This window comes from Pocillopora damicornis, chromosome 14 (assembly GCF_964200805.1).
Source record: "Pocillopora damicornis chromosome 14, jaPocDami1.2, whole genome shotgun sequence".
NCBI classification, from domain to species: domain Eukaryota; kingdom Metazoa; phylum Cnidaria; class Anthozoa; order Scleractinia; family Pocilloporidae; genus Pocillopora; species Pocillopora damicornis.
In genome coordinates, this window is record NC_142683.1 from 11,738,401 (window position 1) to 11,762,823 (window position 24,423).

General features: G+C 37.4%; 2 protein-coding genes across 7 annotated transcripts; one reads left to right on the plus strand and one right to left on the minus strand.

The window, feature by feature from the left end:
* The first annotated feature begins 3,251 nt into the window (after positions 1-3,251).
* On the plus strand, positions 3,252-11,873 carry LOC113682754 (uncharacterized). Of its 6 annotated transcripts, none has more exons than XM_089193517.1 (7): positions 3,286-3,466; positions 4,335-4,682; positions 5,112-5,261; positions 6,132-6,245; positions 6,830-7,093; positions 8,902-9,013; positions 10,174-11,873. In XM_089193517.1, exons 2-7 carry the CDS (start codon positions 4,379-4,381, stop codon positions 10,256-10,258), a joined length of 1,029 nt encoding a protein of 342 aa, XP_089049643.1. In that variant the 5' UTR covers positions 3,286-3,466; positions 4,335-4,378; the 3' UTR covers positions 10,259-11,873. The 6 variants fall into 6 exon arrangements, with proteins under 6 accessions (XP_089049642.1, XP_089049643.1, XP_089049646.1 ...); XM_089193520.1 differs by having other exon boundaries at positions 4,338-4,682; XM_089193521.1 differs by lacking the exon at positions 3,286-3,466 and adding an exon at positions 3,480-3,706 and having other exon boundaries at positions 4,338-4,682.
* LOC113682755 (activin receptor type-1) lies at positions 11,480-23,592 on the minus strand. The gene is made up of 6 exons (XM_027199937.2): positions 23,282-23,592; positions 18,341-18,616; positions 16,836-17,114; positions 14,919-15,836; positions 14,581-14,714; positions 11,480-13,614 (listed from the first exon to the last, which is right to left on the minus strand). Exons 1-6 carry the CDS (start codon positions 23,346-23,348, stop codon positions 13,399-13,401), a joined length of 1,890 nt encoding a protein of 629 aa, XP_027055738.2. The 5' UTR covers positions 23,349-23,592; the 3' UTR covers positions 11,480-13,398.
* Between the last annotated feature and the right edge of the window lie 831 nt (positions 23,593-24,423).

Genomic DNA, 24,423 nt, shown 5'->3' on the forward strand with positions numbered 1-24,423 from the left:
GACTGACTGATTGACTGACTGTCTGAATGACTGATTGACTGACTGTCTGAATGACTGATTGACTGACTGTCTGAATGACTGATTGACTGACTGTCTGAATGACTGATTGACTGACTGTCTGAATGACTGATTGACTGACTGTCTGAATGACTGATTGGCTGACTGTCTGAATGACTGATTGGCTGACTGTCTGAATGACTGATTGACTGACTGTCTGAATGACTGATTGACTGACTGTCTGAATGACTGATTGACTGACTGTCTGAATGACTGATTGACTGACTGTCTGAATGACTGATTGGCTGACTGTCTGAATGACTGATTGGCTGACTGTCTGAATGACTGATTGACTGACTGTCTGAATGACTGATTGGCTGACTGTCTGAATGACTGATTGACTGACTGTCTGAATGACTGATTGACTGACTGTCTGAATGACTGATTGACTGACTGTCTGAATGACTGATTGACTGACTGTCTGAATGACTGATTGGCTGACTGTCTGAATGACTGATTGACTGACTGTCTGAATGACTGATTGGCTGACTGTCTGAATGACTGATTGACTGACTGTCTGAATGACTGATTGGCTGACTGACTGTCTGCCTGACTAATTTGCTGACAGACTGATTGACTAATTGGCCGACCGTCTGCACACTTAGTAAGGAGCTTGGTATACGGCCACATAAACGTGTGTCGGCGTTATTTGCCTCACAGATAAACAAAACATAGCTTGATGGACAAGTGAAGATAAAACGGTCAAATCTACACTTAACATGTACTCACTTTCCTCTTTATCATTCTATGTACATAGCTAGTTCGAGCCAGAGATATTTCGGACCCTGAAGCTCCCGAATAATTGCATCCACACACCATATTTCTCCTTTAATCAGCGTCGAGTTCTTATAACACATCCGGGTTTCGGAGTCACAAATATGATCTGCACACTACACAACTTCAAACTACAAATTCTTCTGCCATTTTAAAACCAGCACACAAACTTTAAATTACATGACACAAGTAGCATGGTAGGAGATATCCGCTGTTCAAAAATATTTCAGACCATCCACCTTTAGCAAAATGATGCTACCTACTAAAGATTGTGGCTCTATACTGACATCCACTTTTTTGTTACAGAATGAAACTTTCAGGCCACCGTACTTTATAACTACAGTAGTTATTTGTTATTACAATTTAGGGAAACTCTTTGTTTTTAATTAAATTTCCAGGTTTTTACGAGATTTCTTTTCACAATAGAATATACGTCATGCTGAACCAAATAGAGAAGCCTTGACAGTGAGTGCTCTGTTCTGTTGCAAAGCACATAGGAGGCGGCTAGAGCACGAAAGAAGTGTAGGGAGAAACACGAGACGTAGCCTCAGAGAATTCCTTCGGTTCTCCACATTTCCTTTACGCACCATTAAATGGAACTTTTCAAATTTAATTCCGATCTCTAGAAACATTTTGTGGAAGATGGGACGGTAATAAGGTCACGAAAATTATTCGATCCTTGTTCTGTCCGATCCATGGTTTAAGCCCAGTTTTTTTTTCAGTGTGGTGCAATACGTATGATAACAACAACTTGGAGAAGTTAAAACTCCAAGAGGTCGGCCACAAAGCCGTGGAATAGTAGACCCCAGTTTGGAGGGGATGGGTAGTGACAACCTTAAGGAGAGAGAAATGAAGGTGTAAGGCTTAATCATGCTGGCTGCGGTAGTTTGAAGGGTGGATAACGCTAACCACTGAATGAATCTCTATCCGTCGGATAGTGCAGTACGTTTTGTCAACGCACATATGCTGGATAGCGATTTATCCATTGGATAAAGTTATCCGTCCCTCGAGCAACCAGGCCTTAATGATTTGCACGTGGGAAAACACCAGATAAATAGTGCTAAAAAAAAAAGTAAACAATACAAGATTCATATACAAGGTTCATAAACTTGTTATCTACTCAAGATTGTGTTTCAACCGAAAGACAAAGAAAATTTTTCATTATCATATTTTCCGCCAAGCACCATCAACCACCAGTGAGATTTTTGTTAATAAAATATGAGCAATAAATTCTACCGGTTCCCATCTATATCAGTAAATTATCTAAAATATTTGTGGTCTACTGCCCGAAATAATATGGTCTCATATAGTTCCGTCTTCATTCTGGAAAAAAAAATTAAAGATCATCATATGAATATAAAATGCACGTCCGTCGCGTGAAATCTCTTGAAGGGTTTGCATTAAAGTACCTACCGAATTTTTTTGCTGTTTATTTCATTTTCACCAAACTTACTTCCTTATTCAAGTTAAACAGCCTATATTCTAATTCTACGATTGTAAACTGAAAATTAAAATTCCTTAGGATATTTGCACGCAATTGATTATAGATGGCTTCTTTCCAAGCGAATATGGTAAATATGTATGTAATTAGACTGTTTAGCTTTTCAGAATCGACCGAACGTGTGCATGCATGGTAATTGAAAAACAGATTACATTTATGTTGGTGGTTTCTTTCTTAAAATCTCCGTCTTAAAGCACTCACGCACTTTCCTTTTTTGAACCTCACAATTCTTATTTTCTGTGCTGCATTTTTTAATTTCTACGCTCTTGCCTTAGTTTGGTACAAAGTAGGCTCAGAGACTTGTGGTATGAGTCCAAACGAGGTTGTTGCAGGGATGAGAAAGCTCGCCTTACATACCTAAGAACCATATTTGATTCCCTTAATAATTTATTGGCTTAACATACTCCAAGGAGAAACTACCGGCGAGTCTTCCAGCTAGCCTCCCTGCGCGAAAAGTAATATCCCACTTCCACCTGGCGCACTTTGTTATGACAAAATTTCGCATGTTAAATCAATTGAATAATTATCTTTATGTATACAAGCCTCATAAAAGTTGTTGTTTCTGCCAATTTCTACATATTTAAACAAAATACAAATTATTGTGTCTCCTCAATGCAAAAAAAAGATAAAAAAAAAAACTTGAAGACATCCTGTACTGAAAAGTTTTTGAATGGCGCAGTGCAAATCTTTGAAGACGCTATCAAAATTATGGATTTGAAAAATAATTACAAATTTAGGTTGTGTGGTTTTTAATCACCATGCCAGCAGGGCCGGATGATTCCCAAAAGCTGTTATTAAAGAAGTTGATTAGAGTGTCACCATGGCATCTTTTGGTTAAAAAAAGGTTGAGCATAAACAGACTTCTCTATTTCTCTTGGTTACATGCACGTCAATAAAGTATCCAGGAACTGAGCAATATTAAACTGAATTTGTGTGATTAAACGTATCACATTGTGTTAAGGACCTCAAAGCTGAGTTCATGAGCCAACAAGAGCGTATCAGAGCATTTAAATCAATCTTTGTCAACAAGTACGTTGTTTTTTAAACCAATCAGAATCAACATCGAACAGGGGAAGTATGAAAGCGTGTTTTCCTTTTTAAGGGAAAAAAAATTTAGTTCTTGGCTTAACTGAGGTAGGCCAGAGTTTAACCATTATCAACTTGTATTTGAATTTTAAACATTTAAACAAACATCACGTCATTTCTTCATAAAGTATTTAGAAGCAAAGTTCTGACTTCGTTATTTTGTTACTTCGTGCAGTTCTTCAATAATTTTCTTAATTCATGTTGTTAAGTCAAGTCTACCTATGGAGTTTAATAACAATGACAGTGCACGCGCTAATAATGACAGTGCACGCAATAACTTCAAAACAGGTGCAGTAACCATATTCAAAACTATCACAGAGTAAATTGCGGTCTTGAAACATCCACTTCCCTTCAACTAAATCTCGAGACCAGCGCCCAACATGATTTGATTCGTTTAGTTCAGATGGGCAAGTAAATAGAACACTGGAATTAGCTGTTGTTTGGAGGACAATTCTGTGAGTCAGTACAATCCCTCTCTATTTCTCAGCTGACTGACTGGAAAGCTGTACTAAGTTTTTTAGTCCAAGTCTTACTTCGCAGAACCGACTGTTTTAGAAAAAAATATATAGGTAAGGAATTCCTTTTATCAACGACACTTAACAGCAATCGACTCGGTTATTTTTTATGAAACCATATTGTACCTCATTCTCTCTTGTCTGAAATCAGCACAAGAGGTGCAGAGAATGATGAGATATTTACAATAAACAGGTTCTTGATAGCGATTATTAGAAATGTATGTCTCTCCTTCGATTTCACTTTTGTCATTTTTAATTTTTAAGTGTATTTTTACTCCGTATTTTTGCTATTTGAATTTGAAGTTTTAGTGGACCACAATGAGAACTACTGGTTCTACCAATAATTGTGTTATCCAATAAAGTTTTTTTTATTTTTTATTTATTTATTTATTTTTATTCAGCAGGGAAGTGTCTTCATCAACGACTCACATCTTGGTGAAAGATCATGGTATTTCTTCCAGCACTATCTCTGTTGTCGTTAATGTTCCCCAAAGTTAACACTCAACAATGCGGCATAGACAGTTACTCAGTCTATCAAAGGATGCTCAGGGGCCATACGTTTAAGACAGTCAAGGCCAGACCACTATCACTCGACTGTCAAGAGGCCTGCACAACTGACTACAGGTGTCAAAGCTACAACTACGATTGGTCTCAGAGCATATGCGAATTGAATAACCGAACCAGGGAGGCAAGACCTAATGACTTTGTTAGAAATGAAAACAGATATTACGTGCGAAAACCACATAAAGGTACAAACCAGATAACGTTGACATAAATAATTTACGAAGTAGGCGCTCGAAGAGAAAGCGAACAACACGCGTGTAAGGGAGAGACAAGCAGTGAGAGACCTTCAAGCGCGACCTATCGTTCGTACTTGCTAGTCTGAAACGATCGAGCTTGGTTAAATCTAGATTACGGGTAGTGCCGCCTTTTCGGTAAATCCCGTCGCACGAGTTCGTCGGCGAAGTCCGTCGCGCAAGGCGCCTCTCCCCCAGAGTTCCGCGCAGCGCGTTAACATCAATTTTTTCAACTGATTTTTTTCCTTTTTATTCACGCGAATACCGAATAAAGTCGAGAGTGATGGAGTCTCCATTCTCGAATAGAGTTGTCAGCGATGTTAGCACTCAAACGTTGAGAATGAGCTTGTGTTTCTTTGACCGCAAATTTTGTGTTTTTAGTTTCTCTCGGTTCCATTCCTGAGTTACCAGCTGAGTCATGTGCAGAGATTAAAGCGGACGAAGGAGGTCACGCAGTCAGTGGTAGCTACTGGCTGGATCTCACAAAACCTGGAAACTCTACTTTGGTACTCTGTGACATGACAACTGGAGGTTAGTACTTCAAATCCTTAATCCTTACACTCCCAGAACAGGTTGAAAAATAACTTCTCCCTGAGATCCATACATTATCTAGCAGGACAGAATATAACAGTTGTTTATTATGATGTGACACAAAATTCTCTCATCCGTCTTACAATGAATCCGATAGCAACTAGATAGGAGACTCTGATAAGTAATAGGCCAGAAGCAATTATTGCAATAAAAAAAAGAAACCATCAATTTTTCCCAAGTCAAACACAACCAAGATAGAAAGCAATTTTCAATAGAGTTTCGTGAGCAATCGGGGATTTCTTCTTATATATGCTCAACTTCGTTATGTAATTGGTTCAGAATACCAGCACCACTTTCTGAACCAATCAGATTCAAAGCTAAAGTAGGTCGCCACTTGGCAGTTTGGTTTGTTTTTTCTTTAAGTTCTCGGTGTCTCTTTTTGTTTTTTTACCTTTTCTGACTGACAGTGGTGATTATTTTGGTTTTGGTTTAACGACACTTAAGTGAAATGGGCTCCAAAAAGACGAGAATTGCGTTACAGAACACTTCCCCGGGAGGTTTACCGATAAACCTCGCTTTGGTATGCTCGACCCAGTTTCCTCGATTAACGGCCAAACATCTCTGATTAGCAACTATTCACCGAAGTGGAGGTGGGTAGTGGAGGTTATTTACCGAGTTGCGACGTAGCGAGGTTAATATCCATTGCTAGTCACCAACCCTGAGGTAAATAGTTGTTTTAGCATATACTAAAACAGTGAGACTGAATATAGCACAAAAAGGTGATTTTTGATCAAATAATCTGAATTGCTGTCGACTATGGCCTTTGTATCCTAACGTAACGGTTAAATTTTTTAACTGTTTATTTTTCAGTTGCTGACTTCTGCAGCGATAATCGGTGTGTTAACAGTGCAACCTGTGTCAACCGTAAAATGAACTACATGTGCTCGTGTAAAACGGGGTGGACTGGTAGCTACTGTGAACGAGGTAATTAATGAATGGTACAGACCATGTCGAAAAATACCATAACATTCTTTTATACACAATTACGGTTTCATTGTCTTCGGGATAGGAAGGGCTATTTAAGTATCCATTTCAGGAATGGCAAAATGAAGTTCGGAGCTCATGTAGAATTGTAGAGCATAGAATTGCCCGTGCATTTTTAGCAAATGTTATGAAGAGGCAAGGGCCTGCTCCGATCATATACGTCAATTAGCATTTAATTTAACTACTCATGAATACGTACGCGAAGAAGTAAATTCCAAATGCTAAGGGAATAAACGAGACACGAAACACTCATAGGAAAAAGGTTTACATCAACGTAATTATAAGACACACTGCTAAAAGGAAGTGAAATGTAACAAAAATTTTAATTAAAGCTTCAGATTTTTTTCCCATTGTTCCATGCTTGTGACAAATAAATTCAAGATCGTTCTACCTAAGTTATTTCATCTTCCACTTAACATTTAACGTTAATGGTGACGTCATCTAAGCATCTGTCCTCCATAGATCATAAGTGAGAACCAATCAAAATTCGTGTATAATGCAGCTTATCATATAAATCCCCGTAGATGTGGACGAGTGTACTGAGATACCTGGTGCCTGTCCGGTTCAGTCGGCGTGTGAGAACTCATTGGGTTCTTACCATTGCATCTGTCAGTCTGGTTGGAGGAATGTAGGCCCCCATAATTGCTCGGAAATTGACGAGTGTCCTGAGGAATTCAATCACAGCTGCCCACCAAAGTCCGACTGTATCATCAAGGGTGCAAACAATTCTTACGAATGCCTGTGTCACTTCTGCCACTACATGTCTAATGATACAAGAACATGCCTTCGTAAGTATGGAAATGAAGTCCAACTCAGGACCTAAATATCACCGCAATTGTTAAAATAAAATGGCTTGTTTTACAGGGTCGAGGATACTGTGGGTCGAGAGGTATAGGTTCAAGACTTAGCCGAGACAATGTGTTGAGTTTTTAAGCGCATTACTTAATTCTAGTTCACAGTGCCTCTCTCTACGCAGGAGTATACATGAATACAGGTGAATTGTCATAGAGGCTTGACAAATTGCTAAGGAGAGGGGGAGGGGGGTTAACGGTAACCTGGAATGAGTAGCATCCATCCAGGGGGTAGTACTTATCTCCTACCCAGACCTCAACGACAAAGCCTACATTTCAGTTAGAGTTATGCGGAAGGATTTGGTTACGAGATCAAGTGGTAGCAATACTCTTGGTCGCTTCATGCAAGAGAAACAGGAAATAAGTTCCGGCAGGGTGGGCCGTTTGGCTATAGCGCAGACTCAGCCTTACCCTTTCCTTCTTCGGTTAATGCAGCACTGATTTAATTGTGGGTGGAGAAAACCAAGCTAAAAGATTAATTCCTCCATGAAAGTCTTAATCGACCGAGCAGTTTTCAACTGACTGCCGTTAAATTTAAACCAAACTAATAACACCTATCAGGTGTTTGCGTCATCATTAGCCAATGAAGACTCAAAGTAAAAAACAGGCAATTACTTGCAAGCGCGCGATAACACGGGCGATCAAGTCACGATTGGTTTTCGTTTGGCGTCTGATTGGTTAAGAGCAAGGCTCAAGTTTTCTTGACTAATTAAAGACTGAAGTAAAGCAAAAACAAGGCAATCCTGTATTACTTTCGACACTCAATCGAAAATTATTCTAAAAATTAAAAAAGCAATCTATGATATACGCTTTAGGTTGAGGCAACGTGTTATAGCAAGTGTTATTTTCTCAGAGTAGCCAATCGAACGATTAGTAATCGAACACAATCGTACGATTATTAATCGAACACAATCGCACGATTAGTAATCGAACACGATCGAACTCGATCAATGGATTGAGTTTGATTGAGTTTCATCAATTATCTGCTTAACTTTTCTTAATTTTCATTCATCTATTCGTTCATTTGTTCCCCCACCACAAATGACCTGTACTACCTTAGAGCAGTCTTCAGTAGGCCATTTTACAGTTGTGTACTTGGTTGCCAAGCCTTTGATTTGGAGTAAAGCTGAAGGTGACCATGTTTTGATACAGGCCAGTATCTAGTTAGCATGATAACAAAGTAATTTTCATTGGAAAGCAGCAACGTTTGTATCATTACAAGGTTAACCTTAGCCTTAATCCTGTTCAAAAGCTCGGCGACCAAGCACACCACTGTAACATGGACTACTGAGTGTCGAAAAATCAAAACCAAAGTAATCCCAGCGCCCAATCGGCACATAGGTTTACATCATCAGTAGCCGATGAGAACTCATAGTGTAAACAAACAAGCTGCCGGTAGGGCGGGAAAACGCAAATGACCAAGTCACAATTGTCCCTAGCTTTGCATCTGATTGGTTGAGAGGATGGTCCAAGTTTTCTGTACCAATCACAGAGCAAAGTTGGGTACGTAAGACCAAAGAAACGCAGGATTACTTTCGACACTCGGTTGAAATTACTTTGATATCAATGTAACCCTACTTACAATGATGATAAATTCATGTGCGGTTCGATTGCTTATCTCGTTTGTTCTGGCTTTTGCTGTTTCTGAGCTCTTCGAATACGATATACAGCTCGTAAACTGTCATCATTGATTTTATCGTATATGCTAAAAACTGACCGAAATGATCTCTTGGTCACTTTTCCAGCTGATTGTCGGGAGGAAACCACATTTTACTACGTAACAGGGTACACCAAAATCAAGACATTCTACACCAAGAAATGTGGTTGGTGGGGATGGTTCAGATGCAAAAAATCAAAGTGAGTTTAATATCTTAATATTGAAATTTCAAAAATGTGTCGAAAGTGCGTCTAAACACTAGCAGGAGTTGGAGCGTCTCATTACCAGGGTCTCTCCGCTTTTTCCCAACATTTGAGACATTTTCAAGCAGAGATGATGAGAAGAATGAAAATAATCATTTGATTAATCCTTCTACTTCCAAGATCTGATTATTAGTTCTCCCAACAAACTGCCACACCTTTCCTTGCAAATAGTTACGAGAATTTGGCGTGAGATCACAATATCAACTTCTTCCTGATAAGTTTGAGTATTTACGATAAATGTTTTATAGAGTTAATAGATGTGAAGTTTTATATGAAATAATTCATATTTGTACTGCGGTTGTAGATGAAAGTGAAATGTGATCATCGCAGTAAATTTTCCAATTTAAGCAATTGGAAAGAAGAAGCCTGAAAAAAATCAGGGCTTCAACGGGATTCGAACCCCGTTGAAGCCCTGATTTTTTTCAGGCTTCTTCTTTCCAATTGCTTAAATTGGAAAATTTACTGCGATGATCACATTTCACTTTCATCTACAACCGCAGTACAAATATGAATTATTTCATATAAAACTTCACATCATTTCACTGCACGGGAAGATATGAAGTCAATAAATTGACCTCGCTCCCAATGTGTGGCTTCATAGCTCAGTTGGTAGAGAATCGCACCGGTATCGCGGAGGTCACGGGTTCGAATCCCGTTGAAGCCCTAATTTTTTTCAGGCTTCTTCTTTCCAATTGCTTAAATTGGAAAATTTACTGCGATGATCACATTTCACTTTCAGAGTTAATAGAATTGATATCCTTTCCATTTCCAGGATCTAATTGTTAATTCTCCTTTCTAGCTGCTGCACATTTCCTTCTTAATAGTTACGAGAATTCGGCGTTAGATCAAGATAATGTATGGATAGCTTATGGAGAAGTTAAATGTTAATCATTTCTGGGAGAGAGGGCTGAGCAAAATTCTCAGAGCTAAATCTATAGAAAAATGTTTGGCGGCCGGACAGTGTGGAGAATTGATATCCAAAATCTTGGAAGTGAAAGAGTTTATCGATGCTTTCTTCATGAGTACAACTCGTAAAATATTGCATGATGTCAACAGCCATTGGCAAATTGTTAACCGCACAATGATATTTCTTTTAGGTTCAAGACAGTTTCAAAAAAGTTGAAAATATCTCAGCAAAACTGGGTTCCCAACCGCGATGGCGCAAAATGTCCTTGCCCCTGATAAGTGTTGACTGGTGAAGACTTCTGCTATCGGACAACACTATCGCATGGAAAGGAACTTAGCAATCATTTTCTTTTTTTCTTTTTTTTTACAACAGACTTTTCAAAAAAAATTACCACTTAAGATCGAACTTAAAAGCTATTACATTTTACTGGAATTTCATACCATCACCTGCAAAGGCGTCCCATGACTGGCCATCTTAAAAAGTTTCGGACGAAGTAACCGGCAACGTGAAAAGATTTGGGACACTTATGTGACTAAGGGTGCATGCCTTAACTCAAAAAATGAACTTGTCTGTTAGTTTTAACAATTTCAGTCTTTCGGCTGAAGCGATGTTCCGCAGTCTTTTTCCGATTTTTTATATATATTTATTTAACTTGAATTTGGAATAGATAATTATTACTAGCTAGAATTCGAGGTCCGTAATGCAAGTTACGGACCGAGTATTTCCGCTCGGATCCCTCGCCCGCGCGTGCTTGAGCCATTAATACGTGCAGGAAAAAGCGAGGATCCATAATTTAACGCAGATATCGAGAAAACGAGGTTAGAAGGATCTTTATTATATCCTGGGTTCAAATAGAGGGCAAAGATTTCAATTCAAACAAATTTTTTAATTTAGCGGGCTGTACAGTGAAATATGGCCCGCTAAATTGACTGATTATAGCACGCGCACCACGAGATATAACACGACAGACTTCCTATCCAGGTACGTAACTGCAACTGTGTATTTGGAACACACTGTTCAATTTGTTATATGACGTATCGAGTCCATTTTCTTGTAGAAAAAGTCAATTGTTTAGAATTGATTTAATTATGGGTTTGGTTCGGTTTCTCTAGATTAGTCGTCGTTTTGATTGGTTGGCAAAAAGATTCTGAGTTGCTTAATTCTTTATTTAATAATACTCGACGTGCTTAACAAATCGGACTTCTTTTAATTTTCACGGTCGTCTGATTGTTAATCACTCATATCACTTTAAACTGAATTGAACTCAACTGAGTCCCTGTGACTGTAAAACGTTATGCGTGTGCAAGTGCGTGTGCGTGTGTATGTGTGTGTGTGTGTGTGTGTGTGGGGGGGGGGGGGGGGAATTTTACTGAGCTGAAGTTCATGTCAAATTTCAGTTCTTAATTCCTCCTAGTGGAAGGAGGGTGTTGCAGAAACTTCTTGTTTACTATAAACCTCATTTAATACCTTCTTGGAAGTTGCTACATTTGTGCGTAAGTGTTAAAGAACTTTTTATTACATTTGAATGTGATTAGATCCCTTTCAGGTACCAAGAACCTACTAAAAGTACAAGACCTTTCGAATTTGCCTCACCCCCAACACAAGGCTTTGTTGCTCTGTTGGTAGTGACGCCAAACTAGTAAATGGGAGGCATGAGTTGTAATCACCTCCAAGCCTAAAATTTTTCAAACTTCCTTTTCATCATTTATTTCACTGCAGTTCACTTAAAAGGATTAATTCTCCACTACAATTGTTATAATTCAACTAATTTTGTCGTGGATTGATTTGTAACTCAGCAGACATGTAATTATACAGATAGGTCACTAAAATTTCACCGTTTAACCTCAGTTGTAGTTAAATCCTCATAATAAATTGCATTGTATGTAACCAGATGCAAGAAATTATTTGTTTGCTGCTTCAGTAATAATATACAAGCGTGTGCATAATATATAAACTGTAGAACCAGTTGTTTAAACTATCCACAGGCCTTTACAACTAAGAATAATATTGTTAGTATCAAAATGTCCGGAAATTGTCTATCCAAAAACTTACATGTTTTCTCACATCTTGCCATGCAAATATTTTCATTGTGATTAAAATACTATGTTTTCCTGTTCTTTTACCTTGATTCAAATCAAGTGTAATTTGCAACAATAACCTCTGCACTTTAAATCAACATACAACAACTTCCAATATCTTTAAAGTGCAAAAGCACAATATTTTAAATACTTACAACTCTGTTTCACGTAAAGCAACTGGCTTCAACATTTTCTAGTCAAAGGCACCTCTGAAACAAAATGCTACAACAGGTCACTATGATAAACCCTTTACAGAACTTCCACAATTATTCCTTAAAAAATCAATTTCTTAGTGCAATCAAAAGCAGGATTTCCACAAAAATTATCCACAATTCATTACTATAACTAGTCTGAAGATTATATTACTGAGACTTGCCACCAGTAGCATGCTCTAACCTTAGTGAAACTCTTGATCAATAATCTACATATAACCACCATAACTACCTTAGGATGACAACTTTTAGTGAGCCAAATTTACAATAGTTTCATCCAAGGCTATCGAGATGGAGGAAGTTTCATAAACCTTTAGACTAGCATCTAATTTCTCCTTACAATATATCACCCCTGAATCAAACTTCAAGGTCAAGGGAGTAGAGGAAATGATCACCAACTTATGAAGCTCTTGATTGTTGAACAAATTCTCCTTGTCAGTAACTTGGAAATGTATAGAGAACAGTATGGAGAATATTAATTTGGAGCAGAGATGAACTACTTGCAAAATAAGACATCAAATAACAATCAATGCCATGTCTGAAAAAGAAACTGCTATTTGGACTTAAAAGGACAGAAAACTCTGCTTGTCCCCATCAGAAGTGGTTATACTTTAGCGGGATTGCCTGCCAAGTGTACTTAATCATTAAGGTTCAGCTGAAAGAATGTTCATACATGAGATAATGGTTCCAATCAGAAGAGAACCCTCAAATACTCATTTTTGCTCCCAAAGGGGGTCACCTTATTGTAGGGGCCGAAACTGTGTTCAAATTGGCTTAACAAAAGGTCAGCATTTTTATGCAGACAGCAACTAGTGTACAAGCAGGACAGAAAACAAAGAAGCACTAAACTAAAATCAGCAAAAATGGCAAAGGATTATGCTCCTCTTTTTTCTCAGTTTACATTGTGCCACTGTTTTCCATTTCTTTTTTCCATTAGGAAAAATATAATATTCAGAGTTGAGTGCAGTCTTATTGAGCAACATTTCCATGACCCTAGGAGCAAACCAGTTCAAAGTGATATGTGTTTGTGTTTTAAATGAGTGAAATCCATAACTTTTGAAAAGGTGAACAGCTGCGATGATTGAAACAATTAATAATCTTTTGTTTGTAATGTCTTCTGTAAAATTACACCTTGATGATTTCTAATGTCTCAGGGATGTGGATGTTGACATCTTGGAGAGCTGACGAATCTTCTGACTCAGACAATGATGTGTTTATCGGGGCTGGCTTAAGCATTTCCATAAGCTTTGACAAGGTCTTCTTTACCCTAAGTGATGGCAGACGTGCTGATGCATTTTGTTTCCAACAGTCCTTCATCAACTTTCCCATGACCTCGAGTGCCTGCAAAAGTGGTTTGCTCAAATAAAAACCCATTCTCATTTGATTTACTATCACACAGAACTTCTTTTGCTACGTCAGACAGAAAGTTCTGTCTAATGAGTGCTTAGGTGCAAAACTCAGAGTAACAGAGAATTGATGCATCCTCTTTGATTCTTTCACTTATATATACCCAGCTCTGCTACCACAGCATTGAGCACTTTATGCCAAGGTAGACTCTACCCCCACATTTATATATATATATATATATTTTTTTTTTTTGAAACCAGTTTTATTTTCATTCACATCTTCCTTGGTCTTGAATTCATTTTCATAATTTGAACCAGAAGAAAATGTAAACCAAACTGGGTTGATAAATTCAGGAGAACTTTAATTCCATCATTCAGAGAGCCATATCAGTTACCATGATGCAAATGTCATCCTTTCCAAGGAAAAAAATTAACAGCTCTAGGCTTTCTTAAAATGATTTTGAATGATTAAAAAGCAGCTAAATGGAGAAAAGAGTTCAAAGCTACCATTTTTCCATTGCAGGCGTATTACTTTTCTACTTTTCTACCCCGCTGCCACGGGAAAATGTTACAACAAGCATTGTAAACCCCATTTTAAATTCAGTTGGCTGTTCATTAATGTTCCCCTTGACACAGACTTTGTGGAGCTTCAAACATTGGTTAGTTGTGTATAGGATTTGAATATTTGGATGTTTAAGGAGAAGAGCTAAACAGTCAGTGAGTTTGTTACAATCTGTACAATATTGTGGACACTAGAAGAAGTTTATTGACATTTTTATCAACTGATGTTGTAGCAAAAGACTTACATCAGTCTGTAACCTAATCTAGCAAAACAGCTAGAAGCTACTTATAACTATTGGAAGTTCTGAAACTTGTTGACCTTTGGAATAAAGCATTTTTTTTCTTTCTATCAATAAATTGACAATTATGCCCAATCTGCATAAAAGAACTGATTACTTACACTGTTTTCAGTCCACTTGTTAGGAACCAGTGGCCTTTTCTGTTGTTCACTAACAACTTTCTTCATGTCATCATATGTAGGATTTGAGGGCACCATGTCATAGAATGGCAACTCATACTGCTCTGGTCTTATGCCTTAAATAAAAGAAGACACAAAAGAAAGAGTTGAATTTGATTTGCAGGCTTATAAATGCAAGATAACAATAAGAGAGGGAACAATTGTGTCTTAGGACACTTCTTTTCATGCAAGCTGAGGGACTTGCAAAAGCACTATCAGGTTCTAACAACTACAGTATACACATCTGTATATATATAAATTGTTTAGGCAAGAAAGTTTACCTTCTGTAAAGGTTCTCCTGGTTATTTCCCACAAAATAAGACCAAGTGAATACACATCAGCTCTTTTATAAGACTCAAACGATTTAAAAACTCCGCCATCCAACAGCTCAGGAGACATGTATCGTGGGGTTCCCCTTCGTTTGTTCTCTGTAATAATCTTGTCTTGAGATCTATCATGAACCACACCCAATCCTAAGCCTCCAATTGTACAAGTCAGATTTGACTTCACCATGATGTTTTTAGATTTCAGGTCGCAATGTGCAATGGAGTACTTTTCCTTCCGTCCATAAATTTCACCATGCAAATGATTCAAGCCCCTTGCAGCCGAGAGAGCTAAAGAACACATTTCTTGAGTGTTGACAGTTCTACAACTGAGGAAGTCGTACAGCGACCCATTTTCATGAAATTCCATCACAATACATCTGTATGTTGCTTTGTTCCAAGTAAATGCAGTGTGGCAATGCTGCACTCTAAGAATGTTTTCATGGTTTCCAATTTTGTTGTTCACATCCACTTCATTCTTGAAGAACTTCTCCTCACAAGGTAGGTACAGTTTTGCCACAACATCATCTCCATGCCAGATTCCTCTCCATATTTTTCCATACTTGCCTTCTCCAATGACTTGAATTAAGTCCACATCCTGAGCAGCTGTGCGCTGAGCGAATTTTGATGCTCCAGACCCATTACATTTACCACACTCTCTACCATTACAGCTGCCATCTTCATGAGGTGCAGCTGAATGACGCGCATATCTAAGATTTGGGTATCTGCCACTTTTTAAGTGTCTCTTTTGTAACAGCTGATATACAACACAGACAAGTACAATGCCGACCACAAGAGCAGCTATAGGAGCAAAAATACTCAACAAGATGAAGTTGGTACGTTCATCTTTCCCAAATCTGGTAAGAGTAGATGCAGCTAAACAAAAAAAAATAGTACCATAGTTATACATAATAATCATGGGTAAATTAATTCATTAGGCTTATCAACCTTAAAAGAACTGTCTATAATTCAGTGTTGAAATTGTTACAGATAAAATAATTCATAATTATAATAATTGATTGGCAAACATATTCTCCTTGTCAGCACCTTAAGAAATGTACAAAGAACAGTGTGGAGAATATGCATACTGATGCTAGTGTGTGAAGGGTTAACAAAAAGATCCCATGTTGCCATGCGCCTGTAGTAGATCAAGTCATAAAGTTGTAAGAGCCATAAAGTGGTACAAGAGGTGCACAGGACTTGAACAGACATGTGGCAACACAGAATCTAATTGTTTAATACTGTATTTACTCAAATATGGGTGCTCATTGCATGGAAGATACTTAATCGAGGGGGGTGCTAATATTATGTTGGCCCAACAGTAGGAAAAAATATTAAAAGAGCAGATAACTAGCAGGAACTCTGCAAGCACATGAAGATAGATTGAAGTAATTTGAATGGAAAAGAAACTATTCTTTTGCACCATTGCCGCTTTAATTGAAGCTTAAAAAGTTGTAAATAAAGTGGTAATAGAAACAGTTTTTCCTTTTATCTCTATTATTTAAAAAAGTGAGGGAGGAGGGGGGGCATTTATTTCAGTGGGACACTTATTTGACATTATGGCTTAGGGGGTTGGTGCTTATTTGGGAAATGGTAATTATAAGACTGCGAGTGCTTATTCAAGAATATGGCATGATGAAGACACAAAACATTTTTAATGGTGACATCATCCCTGTGTCTGTCTTCTAATATGTAGGTTGTAAGTAAAAACAAATCCAAATACATGTCTAATTCGCAAGCACATTACATTACTACCTAGTCTATTTTCAAACCATTTCTGATCAGTTTCCAGTTTTTGCAATAGTTCTGCCAATTTCTAATGCATGCACAGAAAAATTCCTCCACAACTGTCAATAATGAGTAACTAACACTTACTTGATTTTTTTGTTGGAAATGTTGGGGTTACATTCCAGTTACACATATTCTCCTCACAACAGACAGCTGGAGTCACTGGATTCTCACAATTTATCTTCCTATGTAACGCATTCTCAAAACAGCCCTTTGACACAACGTAATTATCATTCTCATCCTGCTTGAGTACTGAGAAACAGCCCAGTTCTGCATAGCATCTCCAATCAGAATCTTTGCAATCACTACACTTGCATTCAACTAGTTGATGGTATGGAGTTGATGAAATGGTCACATTTTTCTGGGCTGTAAGGTGAAATAAGGAAAACCTTTCAATCAAAATCAGCAGACTTCATTTAACCCTTTGGCCCTTAAAGAGCGACCAGCAACTAATTTCTCCTTACTATATAACCCTCAAATCACAAAAAAAGATAATGAAAATAAAGGAAATGATCATCAATTAAGGAAGCTTCTGATTGCTCAACAATTTCTCCTTGTCATCATCTTAAAAAATGTCAGTAGAACCATAAGGAGAATATGTATGGTGTAACGGGGTAAATACTGAACCCTGTAACTCCAAGATCTGATTGTTAATTCTCCCCTCTAACTGCTACCCATTTCCTTGTAAATTAGTTATGAGAACTTGGTGCTAGATCAAGATAGCAGCTTCTACCAAATAAATTTGAATATCCTCATTACCTGTTTGCAGAAAAATGTACAGATATTAGAAGGAGAAGTTTCACTTTAATCACTTCTGGGAGTTACAGGGTTAAAATTGGTCACGGCACAGGACCAAGCGGCAACCTACACTGATCTCACTCTTACATTAATGAGTGTCTTGCATTCTCATTTACATTTTCATACTGTATCAACATTTTCTCAGTTTTTTTTGCCTTATCTGGGTTCACCATAATTTAAATTCTGCTAGATATTTCTGCATTATAATTTCTCCTTGTGTAGGATCAGTTTTACATCTTGAAAGTCTCACATCAAACTTCGATTTTTGAGATTATAAAAAATTGAGAATCAAGGATCAAGCTTCCCTTTAACTCCCAAGGTCTGATTTTCAATTCTCTCCTCTGGCAGCCACACATTTCCTCATAAATTAGTTATGAGAATGTGATGTTAGATCAAGATAACAACAGCCTGAAAAGTTTGTGTATTCTCATTACCTGTTCGCTGGATCATATATGGATATTGTAAAATAAATAATAATAATAATAATAACTTTATTTAAGTGTCAGTGTATTTTAGCACTGCTGTGCTAATTGGGGACACTGTTAAAAACCCCAACTGGTAGGAGGCAGACCAGTTGGCTATTTACAAAGCGTGCAGGAGTTGAATTCGGGGCCACCGAAGACAAATCCACCCAGTGGCAGGGAGGAGGACTTGAACCCGGGACCTCCAGCTTACAAGTGCAGTGCCCTAACCACTAGGCCACGCTCTCCTGTAGGGAGAAGTTACATGTTAAGCACTTCTGGGAGTTAAAAGGTTAAAATACAACAGAGTGCTACTGCAGATGTAAAACATACCTAGCCACCCTGGTGAAACTGATGGAGTCACATTCCGGTTACACATGTTTTCTCTACAGCATACAATGGGAAGATTTGTCTGGTCACAGATAATCATAGAATGACTCTGATTCTCTATACAACCTCGTTTCACAACATATCGCTGGTTCTGTTTATCTGGTTTAACTGAAGAGAAACAACCAAATCCTGCCTTGCAGTGAGATTTCTCACATCCACTGCATTCACATTCTATGCCTTGATGGGGAGTACTTGGTGTCTGTGTCAAATTAGCTTCACCTGTATAACAAAATAAAGAAAAAAAATACCATCAAGTTATTTAGAGAAGATCATCATTAGTCAGTCCTTGGAGATATACTACAAAATTACTGCAGAAAATTATTCTGAATAGAGAATTCATACTTTGACAGACTTCAGTGGGACCTAAATTCAATAATCAGACTTAACCTAACCCTTGAACTCCCCTGAGTGACCAAGACAGAATTTCTCCTTACAGTATAAATACAATATCAACTAGCTAAGTGATGAGAATAAAGAAAAATATCAATTTGGGGATAATTAGTTGATCCAATACTAAATTCTCTGAACTAACATTATAAGAATTATACGGTTGGCAGTGAGGAGAATTACAAATTTGATCTGGGAGTTAAAGGGTTAAACCATATGCAGTTAACTGTAATCTTTTACCTACTAATTAAATATTGATTTTTTTATCATTTCTGATTTGTCTTGGAAGGTTCCTTAAAGACACACTGATACCACAGAGAAAGAAAGCCATAAAACTTAAAACCAAAAATTCATTTTTTAAACTGGCGCTCTTAATCCCCATATCTATGTATGCTTTTCACCCAGAGAGTACCTCCACTTTTTTTGTATATGAACCATGCGCAACTCACAACTCCTCAACTCTCTCTGATGAAAGGCTTAACCTCAAAACATCAGCTTTAAATACTCCTTAAGGTGGCCAATTTAGATTATCAACTCAGTTGATCACACCAAATTATCTTGTTATTCTCCTCCAACACACAGCCACATGGTTTCTCTAGAACCTTAACCCCTTTCGCTTAAAAGACACTTTTACCCTTTAAGGATTCTGATACAGAAGTCACTTACAAAAAAACACAAAATTCATCCCAAAAAATAATGCTGCATGACTGTATTCATTTCACAGTATAGCAAAAAGTTGACATTCAAGGTGGTTGCAACTTAATCCACGAGAACTTAAAAAGCAGCCATAAAAAAATTAACAGACAATTTCAAGTCTTTGATGCATGAACACACAAATTAAGCAAAATGCATGAAAATTGGCAAGTATATTTTGCAATAATACAATTTCAATTTTGTTCAAAATATCACTGACAACATTCAGTGTATAATTGTCTGAATATTTGCTATACTCCCACACAGTACCACTTCATGTCAATTGAAGTGTGTCATTCAAGAATGGGTGTTACCGCTGGATTTTGTGCATCAAGGGCTTGATTCATTCCTTTGGGTATTCACTTCAGGGGGCCACATAGAACCGCCTAGAGTGTAATGAATAAGTTTGGATTCATTTGTTCTAGGAAAGGTGAGATTTTTTGGCGGAAGACTCAAAGGAATGAAAAAAATAGCGCAATTACACGACCTCAAGCAGTAGTGTCGCCAAGTGTAACCTTTTTGTTTTGACTAGTCAATGAACTCCGAAGAATGATTAAAAACATTTTATGCCTTCAAGGTTTTTTTCTCAATGTTCTCAAGTTTGATTTGTATTTATTAAAACAGAGCATTTTCAGAGTTTTAAAAAGAGACCTTGAATGAGCATATTTGATGATTGTAGGCCAAAGTTCATATTTTACTTCTTGTTATTGACATTTTAATTTATGCGCAGCTATCTTTTATCAGCTAGTGTGAAGCATGAATTCCAAAGAATGACCGCGGACATTTCATGCGTTCAAGTTTTTTCTGTTTTATCTCTCCCAAGGCTCACTTGTTGTTATCAAAAGGAAAACCAATCACATTCCAGTCTGCCCTCGGTTACCATGATGCCCATATTGACAGTGTTATGCATGACCAGGCACGATAGAGTAAGATTTTAAGGAGGGTTCTAAAGCGTTAACTGCTAGTTTCCAATTGAAAGAGAAAAGAGAAAACTTTCGGTAAATAAACTTAGATCATTTGGAGAGAAAACAAATCAAAGTATTTTGTCTTGGAATGCTCATCCGACAGAACGACGCAGAGAGTGTGTGGAAGAAATAAACAAGATTTTAATCTAGCTTACCGCAAATGCAAATGACAAATTTCACCTTCTTTTCTTCTTATCCAATAGTCCAACAGAGAAATACACAAATATCTTCTAATTACAATAATAATTAGAATTATTACAATAAATGTAGATATTTTCATATTGCTGCTCTAAAAGCTGAAAGGTAGATGAAAAAGTTCAATTCTTGCAGTTTTCCATTTGCATACGCGAGGCAGTTTACTTAACTTATGTTTTAGAAATCCGACAAGAACCCCACTGATTCACAGATGAACCTAAACAATTGCATGAATATATATGAATACTTAACGACATGAAGTTGTCAAGCATGATTCATCAACCTCTAGTCAAGAGAAATTTAATAAAGACTATCAGAAGAAGAAAGTCAAAGATTGCGATATACAACTTAATGGTGCTCTTTTTAAGAGCCTGAACATAGGACAGGTTTGCAACTGGCAAGGCATTTTAATCAGCAATGAGAAATTACAAGGAATGGTAACAAAACTATTTAATATTCATAATCTTGCCAAGAAATTATTTTTTGTAACCTGTTGTTACCTGTGACAACATCAAGAATTTTTGAATTATTGAACAAGGTTTAATGTTCATGTGAATAATTCATTAACCCTTAAATAACACTTTGACTTCTTCTCAGCAACACAGATTAAAGCATGTTGGTACCCTAGGCACATTAATGCATCATAACTGAAAAATTCTGCCACAAAAATGATAAACTTAACCCTTTAATTCCCAAGATCTCATTAGTAATTCTCCTTACTGTCTAATATACAATTCTTCTGATGCTACTTCTGAGAATTTGGTATTGGATCAACTAATAATCCCCTGATTGATACTCTTCTTAGTTCTCATCATTTGCCTTCCTGATATTGTATCGATATTGTAAGGAGAAATTCTGTCTTGGTCACTTATGGGAGTTAAAGGGTTAAGGCTATTTCTGGTATATTTGGTTTCATCAATTAATAAGTGAGAAATCTGGCCTAAAGCACTGTGGAAATTAGACTTAGAGAGAACATAATGGGAAAAACTACAATTAAAATTATATTGCTGCCCTAATTACTTGACTTCTTCCACAATACTATCTAAAGACCCTTTTAGGATCCACAACCATGGTTCTGTGTGGTCTAAATTTGGCAAATAAAGCCCTGAGGAGTAATTCATATTTTTAAGATAATCCAAACAGGATACAATTTACACTAAACAATGTCAAAGTCAATAAAAATTATCAGCCACGAAGAAGGTGACTCGTAGCCTTTTATTGCGATAAAAGCATTGATGATCTAGACACAGAGCTTCAAACATTTTTAGCAGAAATTCTCATCAAGTAAGGACTTTGAGTGAAGACAAAAATTATTTTTTCTGTGCCCAAAGAGTAAACACATCTGAGGTAGTGTGAAAATTATATAACACTTAACAGGGGGTGGTACAGAAGAAAAGAAACTATGATCAATAAATTAATCCAATATTTTTGTAAGCCGAAACTATCTTTTATGAAAACAAGTTTTAACTTTGCTGAAAATAGCACTCAAGGAAAGTTACTCACTCACTATAAAATCTCACAATTTTATAAACTGGTGCTGCAGTAATTTTTTTCTTTCACTCCAGGTATTTGCAATATTAATCAATAAAATGAATGACAGTCACCTTTCACTAGCATGGCAGGGGTACAGTAAAACAAAAGAGGGAGATTTCTTATTTGCTAGAGAAAGACCAAACATACCCTCGAGAGACAAATTACTTAACCAAAGCATAGAAAAAAACTTTGTGAAAATGAAGGCTTCCCTCACGAAAGGAATATCTGATGGGATTTTTTTAATATTTTTCCGGCCAGAAGGAAATGCTAATGCAGAAACTGTTGATAAAAAAACACGAGTTCGCTGTCCCGTAAGAATATTTAATAGCTCTGAAGATTCCATATTGACGTTTTGATCAATGCAGACATCACTGTTTCTGGATAGTGTACGAATATTCAGGAGAGAAGAAGCAGTGAATTATACTTTCGCGTAAACTATAAAACTGTTTTGAATCATTAATTCGCATTTTTACACTACAAAAATGTCGATCGAAAAGTTTAACTAAGCAGTTATGATTGGAAGTAAACGAAGATCTGAACCGTCAGTTTGAAAATACACCCGAAAGTAAAAAATACTCTTGACAATTCGAGAGAAAGATTCGAGCTAGCGCCAACTTTATGACAATTATGATGTCAACGGAATTTCAAACACATCTCCAATTTTCTACCGAGTAACATCTAGATACCCCAACAACTAGACTAAAACAAGCGATACCGAGAGATCGAACATGACACACTGAATACACAAAGAATTTGTATACTCCAAACACAGATTACTCATATAGCACACAACTTTCAAATTCATTACGTCTGGATATCCGTCTGCCAGACAGCTGAATCGAAACATTCGGGTTTGTACAAGCTAAAAACTGAAAACCCCTTTAACAGTTCAGTATTCTCTTCGACGAAGTTATGAAATATCACCGCAGAGAGCGTACAAATCTCAGTTTCTACAAAATGATATTGGTGTCTGAAAACTTCGCTACTTACAAGAACCTTACTACGATCGCGAGGAACGTTTTTGCGGCTAGATATGCAATCAAAATTATCCAACTTTCAAAACACATCAACATGTGTAACTTAACGTCCACAGTACATGAAAATTGCTTACCTGAAGAATATTTAGCCACCTGAAGGAAAACAGAGACGAAAAGAAAGAATGCTTGGGAAGTAAACATCGTGTTTGTTAGCTTCGTTTTCCACCCCGCCAGGCTAGACGATGTGTTTAGTTTGGCTCCAGCCTCAAGTTCACGTTACGAATAATTATCGATTGCTATTTGACTCTCGGACGAAGATTTCCGACAAAGTTAACGAGTAAGTCTGGCGCAGCGAATGACTTTTTTTTCCAATCTGCTGGTTTTCAGCTAGCACTTTAATGAGAGAAGAAATTACTGTTTAGCAAAGGGAAAGAAAATATATATTACATGATGCAACAGTTGTAAGGGGCTGCTAAGTAAACGAACCAATTAAAATGATGTATTACCAGTCCAGTATTTTCAATGTATATATTGGACTACTCTTTCACCTTCTAATGGAAGTACAAGCATCATTACTTTATTGCGTGAAAATTAAAATTAACGGACAGAGAAATATACGTCGGCCTGGCTTTTGAAGTGTTCAGTACACTGATGATAAAGATCCGACCTCAAGGTCACTGAAAATGATATAGACCTCTTCAGAAGACCCCCTTCTACTCTTATTTTTATCACTGGCCCCAGCTGAGGGCGGGCATTAAGCGCTGATTAAATTCAGTTAAGTGCAAAAACAAATTATAATGTGGTTATTGGAGAGAAAACCTCTGGCATTGGGGAATATGGAAAAGTCGATTTTGGATGGTGCCCTTACCCAACTCCCTTAAATCTGTCAATTGACCGCTTCGTTTGAGGTTTATTGCACAAGATGAAAGAATCTAAAATAGAGGACGAACTTTCCTTCACTTTCATATGGCACTAGAGAAAAGAATTTGCATTTCGTATCTGACAGGACATTCGACTGCTCTCTTAAAGTCTCATATGCTGTCATTACAGGTTTTCAAATAACTCAGTAAGCCACGAAGGTCTATTTCTTTGTAATTCGATTAATCGGGCAAAGGAGCATGGTCCCTTCTCCTGCGGATGGAGGGGAGGGGGGGGGGGGAATGACACAGACAACAAGGGTTAGGAAAGTGTTTGCCGGATTTTAACCGCGACGTACATTTCTCCAATGAGAGATCGCATGGGAATTAACAGCCTCGTTCCCGAGGTCCACACCTTG